This window comes from Lagenorhynchus albirostris, chromosome 9 (genome assembly GCF_949774975.1).
Source record: "Lagenorhynchus albirostris chromosome 9, mLagAlb1.1, whole genome shotgun sequence".
Classification (NCBI taxonomy): Eukaryota; Metazoa; Chordata; class Mammalia; order Artiodactyla; family Delphinidae; genus Lagenorhynchus; species Lagenorhynchus albirostris.
This window is the reverse complement of record NC_083103.1, coordinates 50,175,712-50,201,267: the sequence shown is the minus strand read 5'-3', so window position 1 is coordinate 50,201,267 and position 25,556 is coordinate 50,175,712. Positions and strand designations below refer to the sequence as shown.

At 43.9% G+C, this 25,556-nt stretch overlaps 1 protein-coding gene across 5 annotated transcripts in view; it reads left to right on the top strand.

Annotated features, from left to right (window-relative positions):
* Positions 1–14,708, top strand: part of PDE2A (phosphodiesterase 2A) — a 185,643-nt gene extending 170,935 nt beyond the window's left edge. For 4 of the 5 annotated variants that reach the window (XM_060159917.1, XM_060159916.1, XM_060159918.1 and 1 more), the window contains one exon: positions 14,499–14,708. In XM_060159917.1, coding sequence (XP_060015900.1) covers positions 14,499–14,616 — 118 coding nt within the window. In that variant the 3' untranslated portion in view covers positions 14,617–14,708. The remainder of the gene's footprint in view (positions 1–14,498) is intronic. The other variant, XM_060159923.1, reaches the window with a different exon arrangement.
* The last annotated feature ends 10,848 nt before the right edge of the window (positions 14,709–25,556 follow it).

Here is a 25,556-nt window from a genome sequence, read left to right as displayed (position 1 = left end):
AATAGACAGATACATGATATAATGAACCACATTCTGTACACCTAGGAGAAAGAAAATATTTTTTATCAACTTTGCTCTGATAACTAATAAAAATTAAATTTAAAAAACAAACAAGAAGGAGATATAAGCTCTTGGGGGTTTGCCCTGGCACATTCCACTCTAATTCTCAACCTACTAACACGATTTCCAGGGAAGCTCTCTTGCCCAAGAACCCAGAGTTGGAAAGGTAGAAATGCTGCCGCCTTGTGGCCATTTCCCGCAAGAGCGGCTTTAAGCCCACAGCTAATGGTCACTTAACATTCACAAGGACTCAGGGCTGTAAAGGACACCTGCCCTAAAAAACTGTGCTGAGGCAGGGAAAAAAAATTCAAAACAGGCCAATGTTTCAAGAAGATAGTATGAAGAGGTAAGTTTTACTCACTCTCTTTTAAAAAAAAAAAGGAAAATGGATAAAAGCTCAATCTCAGGAATTATTACACTCATGAACATCTAATCTACAAAAAGTTTTCAACTCATAACTGTCAACTAACGATCAGCAAAAAGTCTACAAACAATAAATACTGAAGGGGTTTTAGAGAAATGTGTACCCTCTAGCTGCTGGTGAGATGTAAAGTGGTAACAGCCAATAATGAGAACAGAAAGGAGCTGCCTTTAAAAGTAAAAATTGAGGTACCATTCAATCCAGCAGTCACACCACTGCGCCTCTCACCTGAGAAGACCAGAAGCTAGAAGACCCGGGCTGCAAAAGCTACACTGCAGCCTATTCACAATAGCCAAGACAGTGAAGTTACCAATTTGCATCAACAGATGAATGAATAAAGAAGAAGTGGTCCATGTACACAATGGAATATTAGCCATGGAAAACAATGAAACACTGCTCTTTGAGGCACCATAGATGAGCTTGGAGATAATCACAGAACATGGGGTAAGTCGGAAAGCAAAAGACCTATATCCTATGATATCACTTATAGGCGTTATCTAATAACTGCCACAAATGAACATATTTCCACAGAGAAAGACATGGACAGATGTAGAAAAAAACTATGCTTATCTAAACGGAAAGGTAGGCGGAATGGATAAATTAAGATTAGCGTTCCAATACGTATACACATACATATTATATACATATATCAAAAAGACCGACCATATAGCAAGGGAGGTGTACGGAACACTCTGTAATATTTAACACGGGAAGAGGATCTGTACATGAATAGACGTATATAATGTACAAATGAACCAGATTGTGTACACCTAGGACAAACAATATTCTAATCATTACTCCGATTTAAAAAATTTTAGAAACCAAGAAGTAATGAGACAAACTTATGGGCGTTTCTCCTGGCACATTCCATTCTAATTTACAGCCTAGGAACACGACTTCCAGAAAGGCTCTGCTGCCCTAGTACCCAGATTTGGTAATGGAGAAATGCTGCCTCCTTGTAGCCGTTTCCCAAAAAAGCAGCTTTAAACCCAGTACTAATGGTCACTAAATATTCACCAAACTCGCAGGCCTGTAAATTACACCTGCCCTCCAAAAAAATCCTGGGGGTAAAAATCGACCAAAAATTCAAAAGAGGGCAACCTTCCAAGAAGACAATTTCAAGACGTATATTGTACTCACACTTTTTTCTTTGTTTAACAGAGAATAAAAAGGTGTGGGAAAATGATGAATTTTAGGAATTTTTAAAGACATGCAAACCCAAATTACAAAAACCTATCAGCTCACAGAAGTCAGAATGGCCATTAGCAAAAATGCGGCAAACAAGAAATGCTGAAGGGATTGTGGAGAAATGCGTACCCTCGGTTCTAAGGGGGACGTGGTAAGAGCCACTAATGAAAACACAGTGGAGGTGCTTTGAAAAGGGAAACATTGAGCTACTAGTCAATCAGTCACACCCACTGCTCGGCCTATCACCTGAGAAAATGAGAATCAAAAAGTCACTGGCTGGCAATCCTGCACTCCAGTAATATTTACCATAGCCAACACTTGGAAGCAACGAAAAAGTCCATCAACAGAGGAATGCACCAAGAAGAATTGTCCATGTACACAATGGAATATTACTTCAATAAAAAATATAAATTAAATTTCAAAAACAAACATAAGTTAGGAAACATCAGCTTTGGTGGGTTTATCCGGGCACATTCCACTCTAATTTATAACTGAGGAACACCACTGACCGGAAGGTCTGTTTCCCTAGTACCAGCATGGGGAACGTAGAAAGGCTGCCGCCCTCTGGTCATTACCTGCAAAAGCAGCTTTAAAGCCTGTGCTAATGGTCACTTCATGTGTACAAGTACTGCAGGGGTGTAAATGAATCCTGCCCTCAAAATGTCTTGAGGGAGGTAATGGCCAAAAAATTTCAAAATGTGACTCATACTTTAAGAAAACACTTTGAAGAACTAAGCTTTAAGCAGTTTGAAAAATAAAAAGGACATGCCTTAAAGCTCAATTTCAACGGATTATGAGACACATGCAAATTCAACCACAAAAAGGTATCAGCTCACACCAGTCATAATATCCATCCACAAGAAAACTACAAACAATAAATGCTGAAGGTGTTGTGGAGAAATGCATACCCTCAACTTTAAGTGGGATGTAACCTGCAAAGAGCCACTAATGAGAAGAGAATGGAGATGTCTTTAAAAGGTAAACATTGAGCTAACATATGATACAGGAGGACCACTCCTGAGCCTATAAGCTAAGAAGACAGAATTGGAAAGACACAGGCAGACAAATGTACATTGCAGCAGTATTACAATAGCCAAGACATGGAGGCAACCAAAAAGTCCATCAAGAAGTGAGTGGACAAAGAAGAACTGGTACATGTACAGATGGAATACTAGCTAGGGAAAAAAATAAAACAATGCCATTTGCAGCACCATAGATGAGTCTAGAGGTAATCAGGCAAATCGTACTAAATCAAACAATAAAAGACACATATCCTATTATATCACTTATATGTGTTAGCTAAAAATTGATACTAATGAATATATTTCCACAGAGAAAGGCAATCACAGATTCCTTAAACAAACTTATGGTTCACCAAATGGACAAGTGTGAGGATTGGATACATTAGGATATTGTGGTTAACAGAGATATACAAACACATGTGAAATATATAATCACCAAAGACATACGGAATACCAAGAGAAGACTACTCAACATTGTGTCATAACATACATGGGAAAAGGATCTGAAGAAGAATAGATACATGTATATTTGTGAAAGAACCACATCTTGCACACTTAGAACAAACAAAACATTATAATCAAATTTTCTGTGATAAAAAATAAAAATTAAATTAAAAAGAGAACAAGAAGCAATGAGACATAAACTTAAGGGGCTTTTTGCTGGCACACTGCATTCTAATTTACAACCAGAACACAACTTCCATTAAGCCTCTGTCATCACTAATAAAGCAGCTTTATAAGCAATGTTGAAGGTAGCTTAAAAGAAGTCTCACTAACTATTGATAGTAACAAGAAAACAAACAAAAGTAAAAATCTCACTGCAAAAAGTATACATAGAGTAAGGGTAGTAGATCAAACACTTATTAAACTTCTGTAAAGAATAAAAGACAACAGTAGTATGTTTTTTTAAAAAAAGAGAGGGCCCAAATAAATCAGAAATGAAAGAGATGATGTTACAACAGACACCACAGAAATACAAACTATCCTAAGATACACACAGGTTAACTCAGGGCTCAGATTGGACAGAGCCCTCTCTCCATTCCCCTGTACATGACTTACAAGGAGCCTCAGGAACTGAGGATGGAGTCCCTGACAGGAGGCACAAGAGAGAAGATGTTAGGCATTAACATCACTGCATTCATCTTAAACGTGCCTTAACTACATTCACACGAGATGATTTTGTCCTCTATGTACATCGCACCTCTAGTCGGAACTGCAGATCGTTGGCTTCACCACCTCTACTGACAGCGTTAGCTTCACCTGCTGTGGACCATCTCCTATAGGATATCTAGAACCACAAAGCATCGAAGCTTCACAGGACCCAGAGTCTGTGTGACTCCATTCAGAGTCTCAGAGTCTCAACTGCACTCAGAGACTCAGTCTCAACAGAGACTCCACTCTTGGAGGGCACACACAAAGTAGTGTGCACATCAGGACCCAGGGGAAGGAGCAGTGACCCCGTAGATGAATGACCGGACCTACCTGCTAGTTTTAGAGGGTCTCCTGCAGAGGCGGGGAGTGGCTGTGGCTCACCGTGGGGACAACGACACTGGTAGCAGAAGTTTTGGGAAATACTCCTTGGCATGAGTCCTCCCAGAGTCTGCCATTAGCCCTTCCAGGAGCAAGGTAGGCTCCAGTGCTGGGTCGCCTCAGGCCAAACAACCAACAGGGAAGGAACCCAGCCCCATGCATCAGCAGACAAGCGGATTAAGCTTTTTATTAAACTTTTATTTAATCCACAGACAAGCAGATTAAAGCTCGGCCCACCAGAGCAACACCCAGCTCTACCCACCACCAGTCCCTCCCATAAGGAAGCTTGCACAAGCCTCTAAGATAGACTCAATCACCGGAGAGCAGACAGCAGAAGCAAGAAGAACTACAATTCTGCAGCCTGTGGAAGGAAAAACACATTCACAGAAAGATAGAGAAAATGAAAAGGCAGAGGACTTTATACCAGATCAAGGAACAAGATAAATCCCCAGAAAAACAACGAAATGAGGTGGGGATATGCAACCTTCCAGTAAAAGAATTCGGGATAATGATAGGGAAGATGATCCAAGACCTTGGAAAAAGAATGGAGGAAAAGATCGAGAAGATGCAAGAAATGCTTAACAAAGACCTAGAAGAATTAAGGAACAAACACCTATAAGAATTAAATAACAAACAGAGATGAACAATACAATAACTGAAATGAAAAATACACTAGAAGGAATCAGTAGCAGAATAACTGTGGCAGAAGAACGGATAAGTGACCTGGAAGACAGAAAGGTGGAAATCACTGCCATGGAACAGAATAAAGAAAAAGAATGAAAATAAATGAAGACACCCTAAGAGACCTCTGGGACAACATTAAACACAACAACATTCGCATTATAGGGGTCCCAGATGGAGAAGAGAGAGAGAAAGGACCCAAGAAAATATTTGAAGAGATTATAGTCGAAAAATTCCCTAGTATGGGAAAAGAAATAGCCACCCAAATCCAGGAAGCACAGAGAGTCCCAGGCAGGATAAACCAAAGGAGAAAAATGCCGAGACACAGAGTAATCAAATTGACAAAAATTAGAGACAAAGAAAAATTATTGAAAGCAACAAGGGAAAAATGACAAATCACATACAAGGAAACTCCCGTAAGGTTAACAGCTGATTTCTCCACAGAAAGTCTACAAGCAAGAAGGGAGTGGCATGATAAATTTAAAGTGATGAAAGGGAAGAACCTGCAACCAAGAGTACTCCACCCAGCAAGGATCTCATTCAGATTCAACGGAGAAATCAAAAGTTTTACAGACAAGCAAAAGCTAAGAGAATTCAGCACCACCAAACCAGCTCTACAACAAATGCTAAAGGAACTTCTCTAAGTGGGAAACACAAGAGAAGAAAAGGACCCACCAAGACAAACCCATAACAATGAAGAAAACAGTAATAAGAACATACATATTGATAATTACCTTAAACGTGAATGGATTAAATGCTCCAACCAAAAGACACAGGCTCACTGAATGAATACAAAAACAAGACTCATATATATGCTGTCTACAAGAGGCCCATTTCAGACCTAGGGACACATACAGACTGAAAGTGAGGGGATGAAAACATATATTCCATGCAAATGAAAATCAAAAGAAAGCTGGAGTAGCAATACTCATATCAGATAAAATAGATTTTAAAATAAAGAATGTTACAAGAGACAAGGAAGGACACTACATAATGATCAAGGGATCAATCCAAGAAGGTATAACAATTATAAATATATATGTACCCAACATAGGAGCACCTCAATATATAAGGCAACTGCTAACAGCTATAAAAGAGGAAATCGACAGTAACACAATAGTAGCGGGGGACTTTAACACCTCACTTACACCAATGGAGGTCATCCAGACAGAAAATTAATAAGGAAACACAAGCTTTAAATGACACAATAGACCAAATAGATTTAATGGATATTTATAGGACATTCCATCCAAAAACAGCAGATTACACGTTCTTCTCAATGGCACACGGAACATTCTCCAGGATAGATCACATGTTAGGTCACAAATAAAGCCTCAGTAAATTTAAGAAAACTTAAATCATATCAAGCAGCTGTTCCGACCAAAATGCTATGAGATTAGAAATCAATTACAGGGAAAAAAATGTAAAAAACACAAACACATGGAGGCTAAACAATACGTTACTAAATAACCAAGAGATCACTGAAGAAATAAAAGAGTAAATCAAAAACTACCTAGAGAAATATGACAACAAAAACACGATGATCCAAAACCTATGGGATGCAGCAAAAGCAGTTCTAAGAGGGAAGTTTATAGCAATACAAGCCTACCTCAAGAAACAAGAAAAATCTCAAATAAACAATCTAAACTTACACCTAAAGGAACTAGAGAAAGAAGAACAAAACCCAAAGTTAGTAGCAGGAAAGAAATCATAAAGATCAGAGCAGAAATAAATGAAATAAAAACAATAGCAAAGATCAATAAAACTAAATGCTGGTTCTTTGAGAAGATAAACAAAATGATAAACCTTTAGCCAGACTCAAGAAAAAGAGGGAGAGGACTCAAACCAATAAAATTAGAAATGAAAAAGGAGAAGTTGTAACAGACACTACAGAAATACAAAGCATCCTAAGAGACTACTACAAGCAACTCTATGCCAATAAAATGGACAACTTTGAAGAAATGGACAAATTCTTAGAAAGGTATAACCTTCCAAGACTGAATCAGGAAGAAATAGAAAATATGAACAGACCAATCACAAGTAATGCAATTGAAACTGATTAAAAATCTTCCAACAAACAAAAGTCCAGAACCAGATGGCATCAGAGGTGAATTCTATCAAACACTTAGACAAGAGCTAACACCCAACCTTCTCAAACTCTTCAGAAATTTTCAGGGGAAGGAACACTCCCAAACTCATTCTATGAGGCCACCATCACCCTGATGCCAAAACCAGACAAACATTACCACAAAAAAAGAAAATTACAGACCAATATCACTGATGAATATAGATGCAAAAATCCTCAACAAAATCCTAGCGAACAGAATCCAACAACATATTAAAAGGATCATACACCATGAACAGGTGGGTTTTATCCCAGGGATGCAAGGATTCTTCAATATACACAAATCAATCAATGTGATACACCATATTAACAAATTGTAGAATAAAAATATGATCATCCCAATAGATGCAGGAAAAGCTGTTGACAAAATCCAACACCATTTATAATAAAACGTCTCCAAAAAGTGGGCATAGAGGGAATCTACCTCAACATAATAAAGGCGGTATATGACAAACCCACAGCAAACATCATTTTCAATGGTAAAAAGCTAAAAGCATTTCCTCTAAGATCAGGAACAAGACAAGGATTTCCACTCTCACCACTATTTCTCAACATAGTTTTGGAAGTCCTAGACACAGCAATCAGAGAAGAAATAAAAGGAATACAAATTGGAAAAGAAGAAGTAAAATTGTCACTGTTTGCAAATGACATGATACTACACATAGTGAATCCTAAAGATGCCACAAGAAAACTACTAGAGCTAATCAATGAATTTGGTAAAGTCGCAGGATACAAAATTAATGCACAGAAATCTCTTGCATTCCTATACACTAACAATGAACGATCAGAAAGAGAAATTAAGGAAACAGTCCCATTCACCATTGCAACAAAAAGAATAAAATACGTAGGAATGAACCTACCTAAGGAGGTAAAAGACCTGTACTCAGAAAACTATAAGACACTGCTGAAAGAAATCAAAGATGATATAAACAGATGGAGGTATAAACCATGTTCTTGGATGAGAAGGATCAATATTGTGAAAATGACTATACTACCCAAAGCAATCTACAGATTCAATGCAATCCCTATCAAATTACCAGTGGCATTTTGTACAGAACTGGAGCAAAAAAATCTTAAAATTTGTATGGAGACACAAAAGACCCCGAATAGCCAAAGCAGTCTTGAGGGAAATTAAAAGAGCTGGAGGAATGAGACATCCTGACCTCAGACTATACTACAAAGCTACAGTAATCAAGAATATATGGTATTGGCCCAAAAACAGAAATATAGATCAATGGAACAGGAAAGAAAGCCCAGAGATAAACCTACGTACCTATGGCTAACTCATCTATGACAAAGGAGGCAAGGATATACAATGGAGAAAAGACAGCCTCTTCAGTAAGTGGTGCTGGGAAAACTGGACAACTACATGTAAAAGAATGAAATTAGAACGCTCCATAACACCATACACAAAAATAAACCCAAAATGGATTAGAGATCTAAATGTAAGACCAGACACTATAAAACTCTTAGAGGAAAACATAGGAAGAACACTATGACATAAATCACAGCAAGATCCTTTTTGACCCACCTCCTAGAGAAGTGGAAATAAAAACAAAAATAAACAAATGGCACCTAGTGAAACGTCAAAGCTTTTGCACAGCAAAGGAAATCATAAACAAGACAAAAAGACAACCCTCAGAATGGGAGAAAATGTTTTCAAATGAAGCAAATGACAAAGGATTAATCTCCAAAATTTACAAGCAGCTCATGTAGCTCAATATCACAAAAACAAAAAACCCAATCCAAAAATGGGCAGAAGACCTAAATAGACATTTCTCCAAAGAAGATATACAGATTGCCAACAAACACATGAAAGGATGCTGAACATCACTAATCATTAGAGAAATGCAAATCAAAACTACAGTGAGGTATCACCTCACAGCAGTCAGAATGGCAATCATCAAAAAATCTACAAACAATAAATGCTGGAGAGGCATTTATTGGACAAAAGGGAACGCTCTTGCACTATTGGTGGGAATGTAAGTTGATATAGCCACTAGGAGAACAGTATAGAGGTCCCTTAAAAAACTAAAAGTAGAAGTACCATACAACCCATCAATCCAACTACTGGGCATTTACCCTGAGAAAACCATAATTCAAAAAGAGTTATGTACAACAATGTTCATTGCAGCTCTATTTACAATAGCCAGGACATGGGAGCAACCTAAATGTCCATGCACAGATGAATGGATAAAGAAGATGTGGCACATATATACAATGGAATATTACTCAGCCATAAAAAGAAACAAAACTGAGTTCTTTGTAGTGAGGTGGATGGACTTAGAGTCTGTCCTACACAGTGAAGTCAGTCAGAAAGAGAAAAACAAATACCATATGCTAACAGAGATATATGGAATCAAAAGAAAATAAGTTTATGAAGAACCTAGGGGCAGCACAGGATTAAGGACACAGACGTAGAGAAAGGACTTGAGGACACGGGGAGGAGGAAGGTTAACCTGGGACAAAGTGAGAGAGTGGCATGAACATATATACATTACCAAATGTAACATCGATAGCTACTGGGAAGCAGACACATAGCACAGGGAGATCAGCTCGGTGCTTTGTGACCACCTAAAGGGGTGGGATATGGAGGGTGGGAGGGAGATGCAGGAGGGAGGGGATATGGTGATATATGTATATGTATAGCTGATTCACTTTGTTATACAGCAGACAATAACATTCCATTGTAAAGCAATTATACTCCAATAAAGGTGTAAAAGAAAAAAAGAAAGAAAGAAAGAAAGCCCAGAGGTAAACCTACACACCTATGGTCAACTAATCTATGACAAAGGAGGCAAGACTATACAATGGAGAAAAGACAGTCTCTTCAATCAGTGGTGCTGGGAAAAATGGACAGCTACATGTAAAAGAATGAAATTAGAACACTCCCTAACACCATACACAAATATAAATTCAAAATGGATTAGAGACCTTAATGTAAGACCGGACACTATAAAACTCTTACAGGAAAACATAGGAAGAATACTCTGGCATAAATCACAGCAAGATCTTTTTTGATCCACCTCCTAGAGTAATGCAATAAAAAAGAAAACTAAACAAATGGGACCTAATGAAATGTAAAAGCTTTTGCAAAGCAATGGAAACTACAAACAAGATGAAAAGACAACCCTCAGAATGGGAGAAAGTATTTGCAAATGAATCAATGGACAAAGGATTAATCTCCAATATATATAAACAGCTCATGCAGCTCAATATTAAAAAAACAAACAAAATGGGCAGAAGATCTAAATAGACATTACTTCCAAGAAGACATAGAGATGGCCAAGACGCACATGAAAAGCTGCTCAACATCACTAATTATTAGAGAAATGCAAATCAAAACTACAATGAGGTATCACCTCACACCTGTTAGAATGGGCATCATCAGAAAATCTACAAACAACAAATGCTGGAGAGGGTGTGGAGAAAAGGAGCCCTCTTCCACTATTGGTGGGAATGTGAATTGAAACAGTCACTATGGAGAACAGTATGGAGGTTCCTTAAAAAACTAAAAATAGAATTACCATATGATCCAGCAAGCCCACTACTGGGCATATACCCAGAGAAAACCATAATTCAGAAAGACACATGCACCCCAGTGTTCACTGCAGCACTATTCACAATAGCCAGGTAATGGAAGCAACCTAAATGCCCACAGACAGACGAATGGAAAAAGATGTGGTACATATATAAAATGGAATATTACTCAGCCATAAAAAGGAATGAAATTGGGTCATTTGTAGAGACGTTGATGGATCTAGAGACTGTCATACAGAGTGAAGTAAGTCAGAAAGAGAAAAACAAATATCGTATATTAATGCATACATGTGGAACCTAGAAAAATGGTACAGATGAACCGGTTTTCAGGGCAGAAATAGAGACACAGATGTAGAGAACAAACGTATGGACACCAAGGGGGGAAAGCCATGGGTTGGGGGGGAATGAGTTGGGAGATTGGGATTGACATGTATACATTTATATGTATAAAATAGATAACCAATAAGAACCTGCTGTATAAAAAATAAATAAAATTAAATTTAAAAATTTTTTAAATGAAATTAAAAATAATAAAACAGAAAAAAAAGTTCTTCTCTTCACATACATGTATTTATATGAATGAATGATTTCCATGCTTATATCTATAAATACAAAAAAGAGGAATAAAATCTACCTTGAACCAAAAAAGAAAAAAAAAACAGAACCCACCAGTTATACAGAGGAAAACCCTATCAGGGCACTTGCTCCAGTGGTAAACAATTCTGAAGTTGGTCAGAGGTGGGGAATCGTCTCCCATGCAGCCAGCAACCCCCCCGCAAGGAGCGTCCTCATTGCAAAGCTGGGGGACTGTGCCGAGACGTCTGTGAGTAAACGTGAGCTGAGCCCCAGGCCAGCTGCTGCTGAACTGTTCCCACCCTTCCCAGGTAAAACACCTGAATAGGTACAAGGACTTGAAAGCCTATAGGAAGGGCCATGCAGCCACACCAGCGACAGCACACAGGCCGACTTGGTGCCTGCAGGCCAGCCAGGATGGTCCTGGCCCCGGGCGCTCTTCTGGAAGGTTTCCATTTCCCTTCCTGAGATACCCCTCCTGTCCCGGCCCCCACTGCTTTTTTCCTTCCTCACCTCTGCCCAGGGAGAAATTCCAGCGGCAGGTATGGGTGACACATCCTCTTCTTTAGCAGGTGGCAGCTTGGCAACTCCTGCAGAAAGTCCAGCAGAGCCCCACTCACACCGGGCCACCCACAAAGCCGTGGCCCCTCACTCCCTCCCCCCAGCCCAGCCCCGACACTGCTGACGGGGCAGAGAATATGGCGTCAGGCACAGCTGCAGGGGCTCTTGCTTCCTGGAGCAGTGTTTATATTGACCTCAACTCAGGCACACCTGGGGAGGGCTGGCCGGCAGGGTCAGGCTGCCCAGGTCAGCCAATCCTCACCCCTCAGGGGCTCACAGTTGCAGAAAATGGACCTTGCTGAACAGGCCAGGTCCAAGGAACAGGTGTGGGCTCCTGAGAGTCAGGATAGACAAGGGGCTGCAGCTCTGTTCTCTAATCATTTTATCTGGCCCATGGGTGGGAGACAATTTCAAGAAGACCCTCTCCTAATGAGAGGAACCCAAGAGTCAGGGAGAGGAGGGGTGGTGGGTGGAGACAGAGGCCTGGTGCCCCAACTGCAGTGGAAGTCTCTGGAAGACCAAACGGAGGGAGGCCGCACAGAGTGATGCCCAGGGCCACAGACCTGTCAGAGCTGCTGTTTGTTAGTTCAAGTCCTGCTCTGAGGTGCTCTGTGTCAGCTCTGAGTGACAGGTGAGCTGGGGGTGCTCTTCAATGAGGGCTATGTGCACGGTTCCTGTGTGCCCATCCCTGCCAGGGTACCTGCCCAGGGGAGCTCTGTAACCTGGGAGGGGCCTGACCACAAGAGCCCCATGGGCTGCTGGGGACCTGCCCAGTGAGCTCCATATCCTGGGAGGGCCGTGACCATTAGAGCCCCATGGGCTGCGTGGGGGGGGGGACCTGCCCAGGTGAGCTCCATATCCTGGGATTGGCCTGACCACGAGAGCCCCGTGGGCTGCTGGGGATCTGGTAAAGGATGTCAGGAGAGTCAGTGAAGTCACCAAGGATATACATCCAGTAATTCCTAATTCCTACACACTACTGGACATTCTACCATCCACCAGAACATGGTATTCTGTATTAGACTTCAATGATGCCTTCTTCTGTATTCCATTAGTCCCAGAGTCACAAGAAATTTTGGCTTGTGAGTGGCAAGACTCAACATACAACAAAAACAATACTGCTGGGCCGTCCTGCCCCACGGGTTCAAAAATTCCCACACCATTTTGGGGAAACGTTAGCTAAAGACCTAGAAGTTCTACCTCTGGAAAAGGGAACCCTTCTTCAATATGCAGATGACATTCTGATCTCCAGCCCTACTAAGTAGGCCTCTGAACTACCTAGCCAATAAAGGATAGAAGGTGTCCAAGAAAAAGTCTCAAATATCACAGACTAACGTGACCTGCCTGGGCTTCATTCTCACAGAAGGTCGGAGAAGCCCATCCCAGGACAGGGAAGAAGCCATTTGCAGCCTTACCCGTCCTAAAACTAGAAGACAGCTTAGGGGTTCCTGGGGAGGCCAGGGTTTGCTGCATCTGGATCCCTAACTACAGTCTAATAGCTGGGCCTCTATATGAAACACTGAAAGGAAAAGATGATGATCCTTTTGAATAGAATCCAGAAGCGGCCTTTCAAGAATGGAAAGAGCAGTCAATTCAGACACTTGCCCTGGACCTCCCTAATTTAGCTAAACCCTTTGACCTTTACATCTCCATAGAAGGTGAATCGCCCTTGGAGTATTAGTGCAAAAACTGGGACCACTTGAAATGGAACAACGCAAGAATGCCCTCCAGGTAGGAGAAGTTACGGTCACCAAGGGCTTGGCCCGCCGCCCCATCTGGCCAGGATACTGGGGGTATCTAAAAACCTGGAAATCAGCAGCCTGCAAGGTCAGCTGCCTCCTAAGGGAAAAGGACCCCACGTGGTGATCCTAACCACCCACCATGCCCTGCAGTTGCAGGGGTCACTCCATGGGCACACTGACCTCGAGTGAGGAGGCCCTCCAGCTCCAACCTCCAGAGACAACCGGGGGCAACGGGCCCCCATGACGACTCGTGTGACCATCACTTGACCTGGAGTTTCTCTCAGAAAACAAGAGTGTGCCCCAAAAGAGCAGACTACTGCTTGCAGGACGTACTGCACCCAGAGGGGAGCTAATAAGCTTGGCGGGGGAACCGTTTATCATGCTGTCACAATAGAAAAACCTACAGACACCGCAGTGACGGCGGCCAATAAGACCGGCTGGACTCCTGGCTACTTCAAAAGGACGTTGATTCAGTGGCCATCATGGTCCTGGATCACCACCGACCCTGGATTGTCTGGGAGTTGAGTAGGCAGGGCTCTGACACCTGGTGCTGTTTGTACGTTAATTCAGGGGCCTAATTGAAGAAAGCACAGACTACAGGTCAGAGCATCTAGGCTGGCAGAAACCGTCAGCCTAAGGTGGCCAAACAAATGTGGGGCGGGGTAAAACCGGCCCCCCCAGCGTCTCTGTGCATCTCTTTCCTGGACCCTTAAAGGTCATTAGAATCTATAGCACTTCCAATGCTGGTGCGCAGGCGGACAAGCAGTGAGGCAGGAGGTCTGGGGACAATCATCCTCACCTGGAGGCTGCTGGGGAGAAGTTCTGCCCCTCCCCGCCCGGGTATGAGGACTCCCAACTCAGCACGAAGCAGTTACAGAAGAGGGGTCTGCACCCACAGCGCCCCAAGAATGAGGAATGGGACAAAAGGCAGAGGAGGGGTTTGTCACTGGCAAAGCCCATGAAAAATTCCTGGGAGATAAAAATGGAATCTGGGCAATAAAATAAAGTCTAACCTTTTTTTCCTTTGTGCTTTGTCTAATTTCACGTGCTCCTAGGGTTCCGCATGCAGAGGTCCCACACCCAGCACTTCAGACCCAATTTCCTAGTGCAGAATGGCTGGGCCGACACCTCAGCTCGCGGGGCCCCATGCAGACTCCACGACATAGAGCCTGAGCTGCAGCCAACCCGGCCCTCGAGAGCTCCGCCCCTTCCCTCCCGCTGACGCTGCCGGGATCCCTACACAACAGCCCCGCCCACAGCCCGCAGGGGAGTGCACGCTCTCACCTCTCCATTCTCTGATCAAAATATAAAGTTTCCTTTGCTTCTGAACCAAACTCAGTCTTGATCTGTTGGCTCCAATGACACTGGGCAGGGGGACCCTTGTTGGGGCCCACTCTGGAGGATCAGTAACAGAAATTGAGAATATTGTAACTTCAATGAACAGATGTGTGAGCCAAACTGTAATTAACATAGAGCAGTGTATAAGGCTCGGGTAAAATAAGATGTTTGTAACACTTCCATTGGATATTTCCATCACTTTATTATAAGCAAGTTCAAGAGGTTTGTCTTATTTGTCAGGTCAACATTAGAGAAATAAAGTGATTTCTTTCCAAGGATGTACATCTAATAATCTTGGCTAAAGCTTCAATCTTGTTTTGAATGTTTTTCCATTGAAAATGATACCTTCTTTTAGCTCCCCCATTTTTGAGAAGTATAAAATCTTATAATTTATTATTACCAAAGGGGAAAGGTGGGAGGAGGGATAAATTAACAGTTTGGGATTAACACATATACACTGCTATGTATAAAATAGATCATCAACAAGGAACTACTGTATAGCACAGGGAATTACACTCAATATTTTTCAATAACCTATAAGGGGAAATAATCTGAAAAAGAATAGATATTTTTATCGACATCATCTATCAACGACAGATAAAATGTAACCTAAGGGAAGCCGATGGTGAGCGCTTCTGACCCTGAAGACTTCAATCATCTAAAGTTTGGACTCTGCCTACTCCCAAGGCTCTTAATGAACATACGTGTAGCCGTAGCTTAAAAAGTTCCCCAGTTTGGGGTTCATGGAGACACTGATTTGGAAAAATCCCTGGTGTTCTCCTTACATGCACGGGACCCTTCCTACAGCTAAAACATTCCTGTCACACCCAGAGGATGGTACACCATTTGATCGGGAAGAGTTTGGAAAAGGCATCTCATCTCCTCATCTCCTGGTGCTCGGGTTCACCCCTCCAGCGTCTTTCCTAATAATCTCCCCACTTGGGGATGTCAGCACCGTCAACATCCTGTTGCACACAGTTTGGAATTTGTCCAGAGGATGAAGCGTAAGGAGAAGAAACAATGAGAGACAAGTCCTAGGTGTTCGGACAGGCACATGTCACTCTAATTTCCAATCAGGAAGACGAACTGACCAAGAGCTAGGATTGCCCACGGAAACAGAAAAGGCTTGAGGAAATCCCGCTCTCTTGTGGCCAGTTCCCAAAAACACAAGTTGAAAACTGAAACTCAGGGACACTAAAATTCACGAAACTGCAGAGTGGAAAATATCTATCTCCGAAAAATGTCTTGAGGTAAGTCACCGAAAAGGACTTGTAAGCAAGGGAGAATGGCAGGAAAGGGATTTGAAGAGGTAGAATGGACTCGCCACTAAAGCACAAGAAAAGAGGCTGAACATCGCCTACGATGCAGTTGGCCAAAAAAGGCATATGCTTTTTTCCTGAATATATTCAAGAAAAGGGCATACACCCTTTTTAGCCAACAAAACAGGTGGGCACTGGAAATCAATACTACAAAAGGTATCACTTCGCATCAGTCAGAAGAGCCATCCTCATAAAGTGTAAACAGGGCGAGGAGAAAAGGGAGCCCTGTGAGGCTGATAGTGTAAATATAAATTGCCAACGGCCACACTGGAGAAGTGTATTGTGTTTACTAAAGCATCTAAAAAATGAGCTACAGAGCATAGGGCACTTTCACTCATGGGCATATATCTTGGGAAAAACAGAAATCGACAGGACACAGGCACCCCAACATTTACCGCCTCTGTGTTTAAAAAAGCCTCGACTTGGATATAACCTAAATGTCCCTGGAAGGAAAAAATGGTTAAAAGAGATATGGTACTCATGTAGAGTGGAATATTACTCAGTCCGGAAATCAATGAAATAAGGCCAATTGCAACAACTCCAGAGGAGTTACGTACAATCATTCTAAGTGACATAAGTCAGAAAGAAAAAGACACATATCATAAGATATCACTTAAGGGTGGAATCAAAAATGGCTACACATGAAATAAATTACAAAACAGAAACATAGTCAAATATGTAGAAAACACGTGTAAGGCTGCTAAAGGGGAAAGGTGGGGAGGGGTGAGGCATTATCCAGGAGTTTGAAATTAGCAAAAATACCATTCCAAATGCCAAATTGATAATCAACAAGGCCTACACGGTAGCTCAAAGAACTGCACTCAGCACACTCAAGTCACCAGAAAAGAATATATACGACTGGTAAGAATCTGAAAAAGAATTTATTGATGTCTCTCTGTACGTGAATCAAGTGGATGTACAGCAGCAAGAAACAGAGCTTTGAAAATCAGCTGTAACCAATATAATAATAAATTAAAAAAAATAAAAGACAATGAGACACAGAAAACTTCTTACAACTTTTTCTCCGGGGCTGTGATGCAACATGGATTGAACACATCTAGACCCACAGCAGGATGAGACATAAGGCTGGAAACTGTTCACGCTAAGAAATTAGTGAGGTTGGATGAGGAAATGCAGACCCTTTAAAGTAATACTGCCGGGTACCCATTCCATGGGTCCGAAATCTGCAGGTTCAAGGGAATCTTCCTACAGCTAAAACATGCATGGGAAACCCAGAGGACTGTACACCGTGTGATGGGGAGATGTGTCTAAAATGCACCTCATTTATCCTCTCCTGGTGCTCGGGTTCGCCATTCCAGCCACGTTACTAACAATCTCCCCACTTGAAGAATCAGCACCTTTAAACTTCTGTTTCGCACAGTTTGCAATTTGTCCGGAGGATGAACGGGAAGAGGGAGAACCAATGAGAGACTAGCTGTAGGCGTTTCGACAGGCACATATCACTCTAATTTCCCATCGGGAAGAGGAATTGACCAAAGGCTCAGCCTGCCTCCCCAGAACAAGAATAGGGCCTGAAGCAATCCTGCGGTTTTGCAGCCAGCTTACAAAAAAGCGAGGTGAAAAATGGAGCTCAGGGGCACTGCAATTCACAAACCTGCAGAGTTATAATTGACAACTATTGTCCAACAATATATTGAGGTAAGGCAATGAAGAGGATTTGAAAGCAAGGCAGAATTGCAAGAAACAGATTTCAAGAGGTAGATTGGACTCGCTTTTAAAGCACAAGAAAACCGGCAGAACTTTGACAATGATGCAGTTGGCCAAAAAAGGTGTATGCATTTTTTCCTGCATATATTCAGGAAAAAACGCATACGCCCTTTTTGGCCAACCAAGCAAGCAGGCAAGGCAAATCTGCACTACAAAGAAGTCTCACTTCCCACCGGTGAAAAGTGCCATCCGAACAAACTGTAAAATCCAGAAATGCAGGACAGACCATGGAGAACAGGGAGCCTTGTTTCTGACGTGCGGGGTGTAAATTGCCAAGAGCCACTCTGGAGAAGTGTACGGTGTTTCCTAAAACATCTAAAAAACAGAGCTACAGAGCATAGGGCACTTCCACTCACAGCACTATATCGTGGGAAGACTAAAAATCAACAAGACAAGGCACCCCAAAGTTTAGGGCTGCTCTGATTCAAGAACCTCGACTTCAGTACACCTTAAATATCCCAGGAAAGAGAAAAATGGATAAAGAAGTTGTGGTACTTATGTACAATGGAATATCACTCAGCCATGAAATGAATGCCATAAGGCTAGTAGCAGCATAAGGTGCGAATTTAGGTACGATGATTCTAAGTGAAATAAGTCACACAGAAAAGGAAACTTATCATAATATATCACTTATAGAGGGAATGTAAACATCGCTACACATGAACTGAATTACAAAACAGACCAGAGTCACACATTTAGAAAACACACTTATGCCTGCTTAAGGGGAAAGATGAGGTGGGGCGGTGCATAAAACAAGAGTTTGAAATTAGCACAGATACCGTTCCATAAACCAAATATGTAATAGACAAGACCTACTCCTTGCTCAATGAACTGGACTCAACACCCCCTATTCACCACAGAAGAACATATCTCACTAGTAAGACTCTTAAAACTTATGTATTGATATCTCTCTGTAAGTGAATCAAGTGTGTGTAAAGTGGCATAAACACAGCAGTGAAACTCAGCTAAACCCCATTATAAAAATAAATTTCAAACACAAAACACAAGGACAGTGAAAGAGAGAGAAATTTTTACAAAATTCGTTCACGAGCTGTGATGCAACCTGGACTGACCACATCTATACCCACAGCTGGATGAGACATAAGGCTGGACACTCTTGGGGCTGAGAGGATTGGTGAGGTTGGGTGAGCAAATGCAGACCCTTTACATTAATACTGTGTGCTTCCCATTCAATGGGTTCCAACTCTCTAGGTTCAAGGGAATCTTCCTACAGCTACAAGATGCACAGGAAACCCAGAGGATGGTACACCGTGTGATTGGGAAAGGTCTCTAAAATGCACCTGATTTGTCATCTCCTGCTGCTTGGGTTCGCCATTCCAGCCGCTTTACTAACAATCTCCCCACTTGGAGAATCAGCACTTTTAACCTCGTGTTTAGCAGTTTGTAATTTGTCCAGAGGATGAACGGGAAGAGGGGGAACAAATGAGAGACTAGCTGTAGGTGTTTGGACAGGCACATGTCACTCTAATTTCCCATCAGGAAGAGGAATTGACCAAAGACTCAGCCTGCGGCCCCAGAACCAGAATAGGGCCTGAAGCAATCCTGCGGTTTTGCGGCCAGCTCACAAAAAAGCGAGTTGAAAAATGGAGCTCAGGGACACTGCAATTCACAAACCTGCAGAGTTATAATTGACAACTATCGTCCAACAATATATTGAGGTAAGGCAACGAAGAGGATTTGAACGCAAGGCAGAATTGCAGGAAACAGATTTCAAGAGGTAGATTGGACTCGCCTTTAAAGCACATGAAAAGCGGCAGAACTTCGACAATGATGCAGTTGGCCAAAAAGGGCGTATGCGTTTTTTCCTGCATATATTCAGGAAAAAACGCATACGCCCTTTTTGGCCAACCAAGCAAGCAGGCAAGGCAAATCTGCACTACAAAGAAGTCTCACTTCCCACCGGTGAAAAGCGCCATCCGAACAAAGTGTAAAATCCAGAAATGCAGGATAAACAATGGAGAACAGGGAGCCTTGTTACGCTGATGGGGGGGATATAAATTGCCGACAACCACTCTGGAGAAGTGTATGTTGTTTCCTAAAACATCTAAAAAAGAGAGCTACAGAGCATAGGGCACTTCCACTCACGGGCATATATCTTGGGAAGACTAAAAATCAACAAGACACAGGCACTTCAAAGTTTAGGGCTGCTCCATTTATAAGAACCTCGACTCTGGTACAGCGTAAATATCCCAGGCAAGAGAAAATAGTATAAAAACGTTGTGGTACTTATGTAAAATGGGATATAACACAGCCATGAAATCAATGTCAGAAGGCTAGTAGCAGCATAATGAGTGGATTTAGGTATGATGATTCTAAGTGAAAGAAGTCACACAGAAAATGAGACTTATCATAAGATATCACTTAAAGAGGGAAGGTAAACATCGCTACACATGAACTGAATTACAAAACAGACCACAGTCACACATTAGGCTTCGGGTAAGGTTTAGGGTTAGGGTTAGGGTTAGGGGACGGGGACGGTTTAGGGTACAGGTTAGGGTACGACAACGGTTTAGGGTGAGCGTACGTGTGAGGGCACGAGTTAGTGTTAGTGTACGGGTTAGGATTAAGGGACGGGTTAGGGTAAGGCTTCGAGTAAGGGTTAGGGTTAGGGTTAGGGTTAGGGGATGGGGACGGTTTAGGGTACAGGTTAGGGTACGACAATGGTTTAGGATGAGCATACCTGTGAGGGCATGGGTTAGTGTTAGCGTATGGGTTAGGATTAGGGGACGGGTTAGGGTAAGGCTTCGGGTAAGGTTTAGGGTTAGGGTTAGGCTTATGGTTAGGGGACGGGGAAGGTTTAGGGTACAGGTTAGGGTACGACAACCGTTTAGGGTGAGCGTACGTGTGAGGGCACGGGTTAGTGTTAGTGTACGGGTTAGGATTAAGGGACGGGTTAGGGTAAGGCTTAAGGTACGGGTTAGAGTTAGGGTTAGGGTTAGGGTTAGGGGACGGTTGAGAGTACAGGTTAGGGTACGACAAGGGTTTAGGGTGAGTGTACGTGTGAGGGCACGGGTTAGTGTTAGCGTATGGGTTAGGATTAGGGGACGGGTTAGGGTAAGGCTTCGGGTAAGTGTTAGGGTTAGGGTTAGGGTTACGGTTAGGGGACGGGGATGGGGACGGTTTAGGGTACAGGTTAGGGTACGACAGCGGTTTAGGGTGAACGTACGTGTGAGGGCACGATTTAGTGTTAGCGTACGGGTTAGGATTAGGGGACGGGTTAGGGTAAGGTTTCAGGTAAGGGTTAGGGTTAGGGTTATGGTTAGCGATAGGGGACAGGGATGGTTTAGGGTACAGGTTAGGGTACGACAATGGTTTAGGGTGAGCATACGTGTGAGGGCATGAGTTAGTGTTAGCGTACGGGTTAGGATTAGGGGACGGGTTAGGTTAAGGCTTCGGGTAAGGGTTAGGGTATGGGTTAGGGTTAGGGGACAGGGACGGGGATGGTATAGGGTACAGGTTAGGGTACGAAAACAGTTTAGGGTGAGCGTACATGTGAGGGCATGGGTTAGTGTTAGCATATGGGTTAGCATTATGGGACGGGTTAGAGTACGGCTTCCGGTAAGTGTTAGGGTTAGGGTTAGGTTTAGGGTTAGGGGAAGGGGACGGTTTAGGGTACAGTTTAGGGTATGACAATGGTTTAGGGTGAACGTACGTGTGAGGGCACGGGTTAGTGGTAGCGTACCGGTTAGGATTAGGGGATGGTGGAAGGTAAGGCTTCGGGTAAGGGTAAGGGTTAGGGTTAGGGTTAGGGTTAGGGTTAGGGGACGGTTTACGGTACAGGTTAGCATGTAATGATGGTTTAGGATGAGCATACGTGTGAGGGCACAGGTTAGTGTTAGCGTATGGGTTAGGATTAGGGGACGGGTTAGGGTAAGGCTTCAGTTAAGTGTTAGGGTTAGGGTTAGGGTTAGGGTTAGGGGACGTGGATGGTTTATGGTACAGGTTAGGGTACGACAATGGTTTAGGGTGAGCATACGTGTGAGGGCACAGGTTAGTGTTAGCGTACGGGTTAGGATTAGGCGACGGGTTAGTGTAAGGCTTCGGGTAAGGTTTAGGGTTAGGGTTAGGGTTAGGGTTAGGGGACGGAGATGAGGACGATTTAGGGAACAGGTTAGGGTACAACAACGGTTTAGGTTGAGCGTACGTGTGAGGGTACAGGTTAGTGTTACCGTACAGATTAGGATTAGGGGATGGGTTAGGGTAAGGCTTCGGGTAAGGGTTAGGGTTAGGTTTAGGGTTAGGGGACGGGGACGGTTTAGGGTACAGGTTACGGTACGTCAAAAGTTTGGGGTGAGGGTACGTGTGAGGGCACGGGTTAGTGTTAGCGTACGGTTAGGATTAGGGGACGGGTTAGGGCAAGGCTTTGGGTAAGGGTTAGGGTTAGGGTTAGGGGACGGGGATGGTTTAGGGTACAGGTTAGGGTACAACAACGGTTTAGGGTGAGCGTACGTGTGAGGGCACGGGTTAGTGTTAGCGTACGTGTTAGGATTAGGGGACGGGTTAGGGTAAGGCTTCGGGTAAAGGTTAGGGTTAGGGATAGGGTTAGGGTTAGGGTTAGGGTTAGGGAAGGGGGCGTTTTAGCGTGCAGGTTAGGGTACGACAACGGTTTAGGGTGAGCATACATGTGAGGGCACGGGTTAGTGTTTCCGTACATGTTAGGATTAGGGGACGGGTTAGGGTAAGGCTTCGGGTAAGGGTTAGGGTCAGGGTTAGGGTTAGGGTTAGGGGAAGGGTCGGTTTAGGGTACAGGTTAGGGTATGACAACGGTTTAGGGTGAGCATATGTGTGGGGGAACGGGTTAGGGTTAGCGTACGGGTTAGGATTAGGGGACGGGTTAGCGTAAGGCTTCAGGTAAGTGTTAGTGTTAGGGTTACAGTTAGGGTTAGGGGACGGGGACGGTTTAGGGTACAGGTTAGGGTACGACAACGGTTGAGCGTGAGCATAAGAGTGAGGGCATGGGTTTGTGTTAGCGTAAGGATTAGGATTAGGGAAACGGTTAGGGTAAGGCTTTGGGTAAGGGTTAGTGTTTGGGTTAGGGATGGGGTAGGGTTAGGGGACAGGGACGGTTTAGGGTATAGTTTAGGGTACGACAATGGTTTAGGTTGAGCATACGTATGAGGGCACAGGTTGGTGTTAGTGTACGGGTTAGGATTAGGGGACGAGTTAGTGTAAGCCTTCGCGTAAGTGTTATGGTTAGGGTTAGGGTTAGGGTTAGGGGACGGGGACGGGAAAGGATGAGGGTACAGGTTAGGGTACGACAACGGTTTAGGGTGAGCGTACGTGTGAGGGCACGGGTAGTGTTAGCGTACAGGTTAGGATTATGGGACGGGTCAGTGTAAGGCTTCGGGGAGGGTTAGTGTTAGGGTTAGAGTTAGGGTTAGGGGATGGGGACAGGGACGGATTAGGGTGCAGGTTAGGGTATGACAACGGTTTAGGGTGAGCGTACGTGTGAGGGCACGGGTTAGTGTGAGCGTACGGGTTAGGATTAGGGGACGGGTTAGCGTAAGGCTTCGGGTAAGGGTTAGGGTTAGGGTTAGGGGAAGGGGACGTGGATGGGGACGGGTTAGGGTACAAGTCAGGGTGAAACAACGTTTTAGGGTGAGCGTACGTGTGAGGGCATGGTTTAGTGTTAGCGTACGGGTTAGGATTAGGGGACGGGTTAGTGTAAGGCTTCAGGTAAGGATTAGTGTTAGGGTTAGGGTTAGGGTTAGGGGACAGGGATGGGGACGGTTTAGGGTACAGGTTAGGGTATGACAACGGTTTAGGTTGAGCGTACGTGTGAGGGCACGGGTTAGTTTTAGCGTATGGGTTAGGATTAGGGGACGGGTTAGTGTAGGGCTTCGGTTAAGGGTTAGGGTTAGGGTTAGGGTTAGGGGACGGGGACGGTTTAGGGTACAGGTTAGGGTATGACAATGGTTTAGGGTGAGCGTACGAGTGAGGGCACGGGTTAGTTTTAGCGTACGCGTTAGGATTAGGGGATGGGTTAGGGTAAGGCTTCGGGTAAGGGTTAGGGTTAGGGGACAGGGATGAGGACGGTTTAGGGTACACGTTCGGGTACGACAACGGTTTAGGGTGAGCGTATGTGTGAGGGCACTGGTTAGTGTTAGCGTACGGGTTAGGATTAGGGGACGGGTTCGGGTAAGGCTTCGGGTAAGTGTTAGGTTTAGGGTTAGGCTTAGGGGACGGGGACGGGTTAGGGTACAGGTCAGGGTGAAACAACGTTTTAGGGTGAGCATACGGGTGAGGGCACGTGTTAGTGTTAGCGTACGGGTTAGGATTATGGGACGGGTTAGGGTAGGGCATCGGGTAAGGGTTAGCGTTAGGGTTAGGGTTAGGGTAGGGGACGGGGACAGTTTAGGGTACAGGTTACGGTACGACAACGGTTTAGGGTGAGTGTAGGTGTGAGTGCATGGGTTAGTGTTAGCGTACGGGTTAGGATTAGGGGATGGGTTAGGGTAAGGGTTAGGTTTAGGGTTAGGGTTAGAGCTAGGGGACGGGGATGGTTTAGGGTACAGGTTAGGGTACGACAATGGTTCAGTGTGAGCATATGTGTGAGGGCATAGGTTAGTGTTAGCGTACGGGTTAGGATTAGGGGACGGGTTATGGTAAGGCTTTGGGTAAGGGTTAGTGTTAGGGTTAGGGTTAGGGGTAGGGTTAGGGTACAGGGAAAGTTTAGGGTATAGATTACAGTACGACAACGGTTTAGGTTGAGCATACGTATGAGGGCACGGTTGGTGTTAGCGTACAGGTTAGGATTAGGGGACGGTTTAGGGTAAGGCTTCGGGTAAGGGTTAGGGTTAGGGTTAGGGTTAGGGTTAGGGTATGGGGACGGGGATGGATTAGGGTACAGGTTATGGTACGACAACCGTTTAGGGTGAGCGTACGTGTGAGGGCACGGGTTAGTGTTAGTGTACGGGTTAGGATTAGGGCACGGGTTAGGGTAAGGCTTCGGGTAAGGATTAGTGTTAGGATTAGGGTTAGGCTTACGGGACGGGGACATGGACGGATTAAGGTACAGGTTAGGTTATGACAACGGTTTAGGGTGAGCGTATGTGTGAGGGCACAGGTTAGTGTTAGCGTACGGATTAGGATTAGGGGACGGGTTAGGGTAAGGCTTCAGTTAAGGGTTAGGATTAGGGTTAGGGGACTGGGACGTGGACGGGGACGGTTTAGGGTACATTTTAGGGTTAGCGTACGTGTGAGGGCACAGGTTAGTGTTAGCGTATGGGTTAGGATTAGGGGACTGGTTAGTGTAAGGCTTCGGGTAAGGATTATTGTTAAGGTTAGGGTTAGGGGACAGGGACAGGGACAGTTTAGGGTACAGGTTAGGGTACGACAACGGTTTAGGGTGAGCGTACGTGTGAGGGCACGGGTTAGTGTTAGCGTACGGGTTAGGATTAGAAGACGGGTTAGGGTAGGGCTTCGGTTAAGGGTTAGGGTTAGGGTTAGTGTTAGGTTTAGGGGACGGGGATGGTTCAGGGTACAGATTAGGGTACGACAACTGTTTCGGGTGAGCATACGTATGAGGGCACGGGTTAGTGTTAGCATACGGGTTAGGATTAGGGGACAGGTTAGGGTAAGGCTTTGGGTAAGGGTTAGGGTTAGGGGACGGGGACGGTTTAGGGTACCGGTTCGGGTACGACAATGGTTTAGGGTGAGCGTACGTGTGAGGTCACAGTTCATTGTTAGCGTACGGGTTAGGATTAA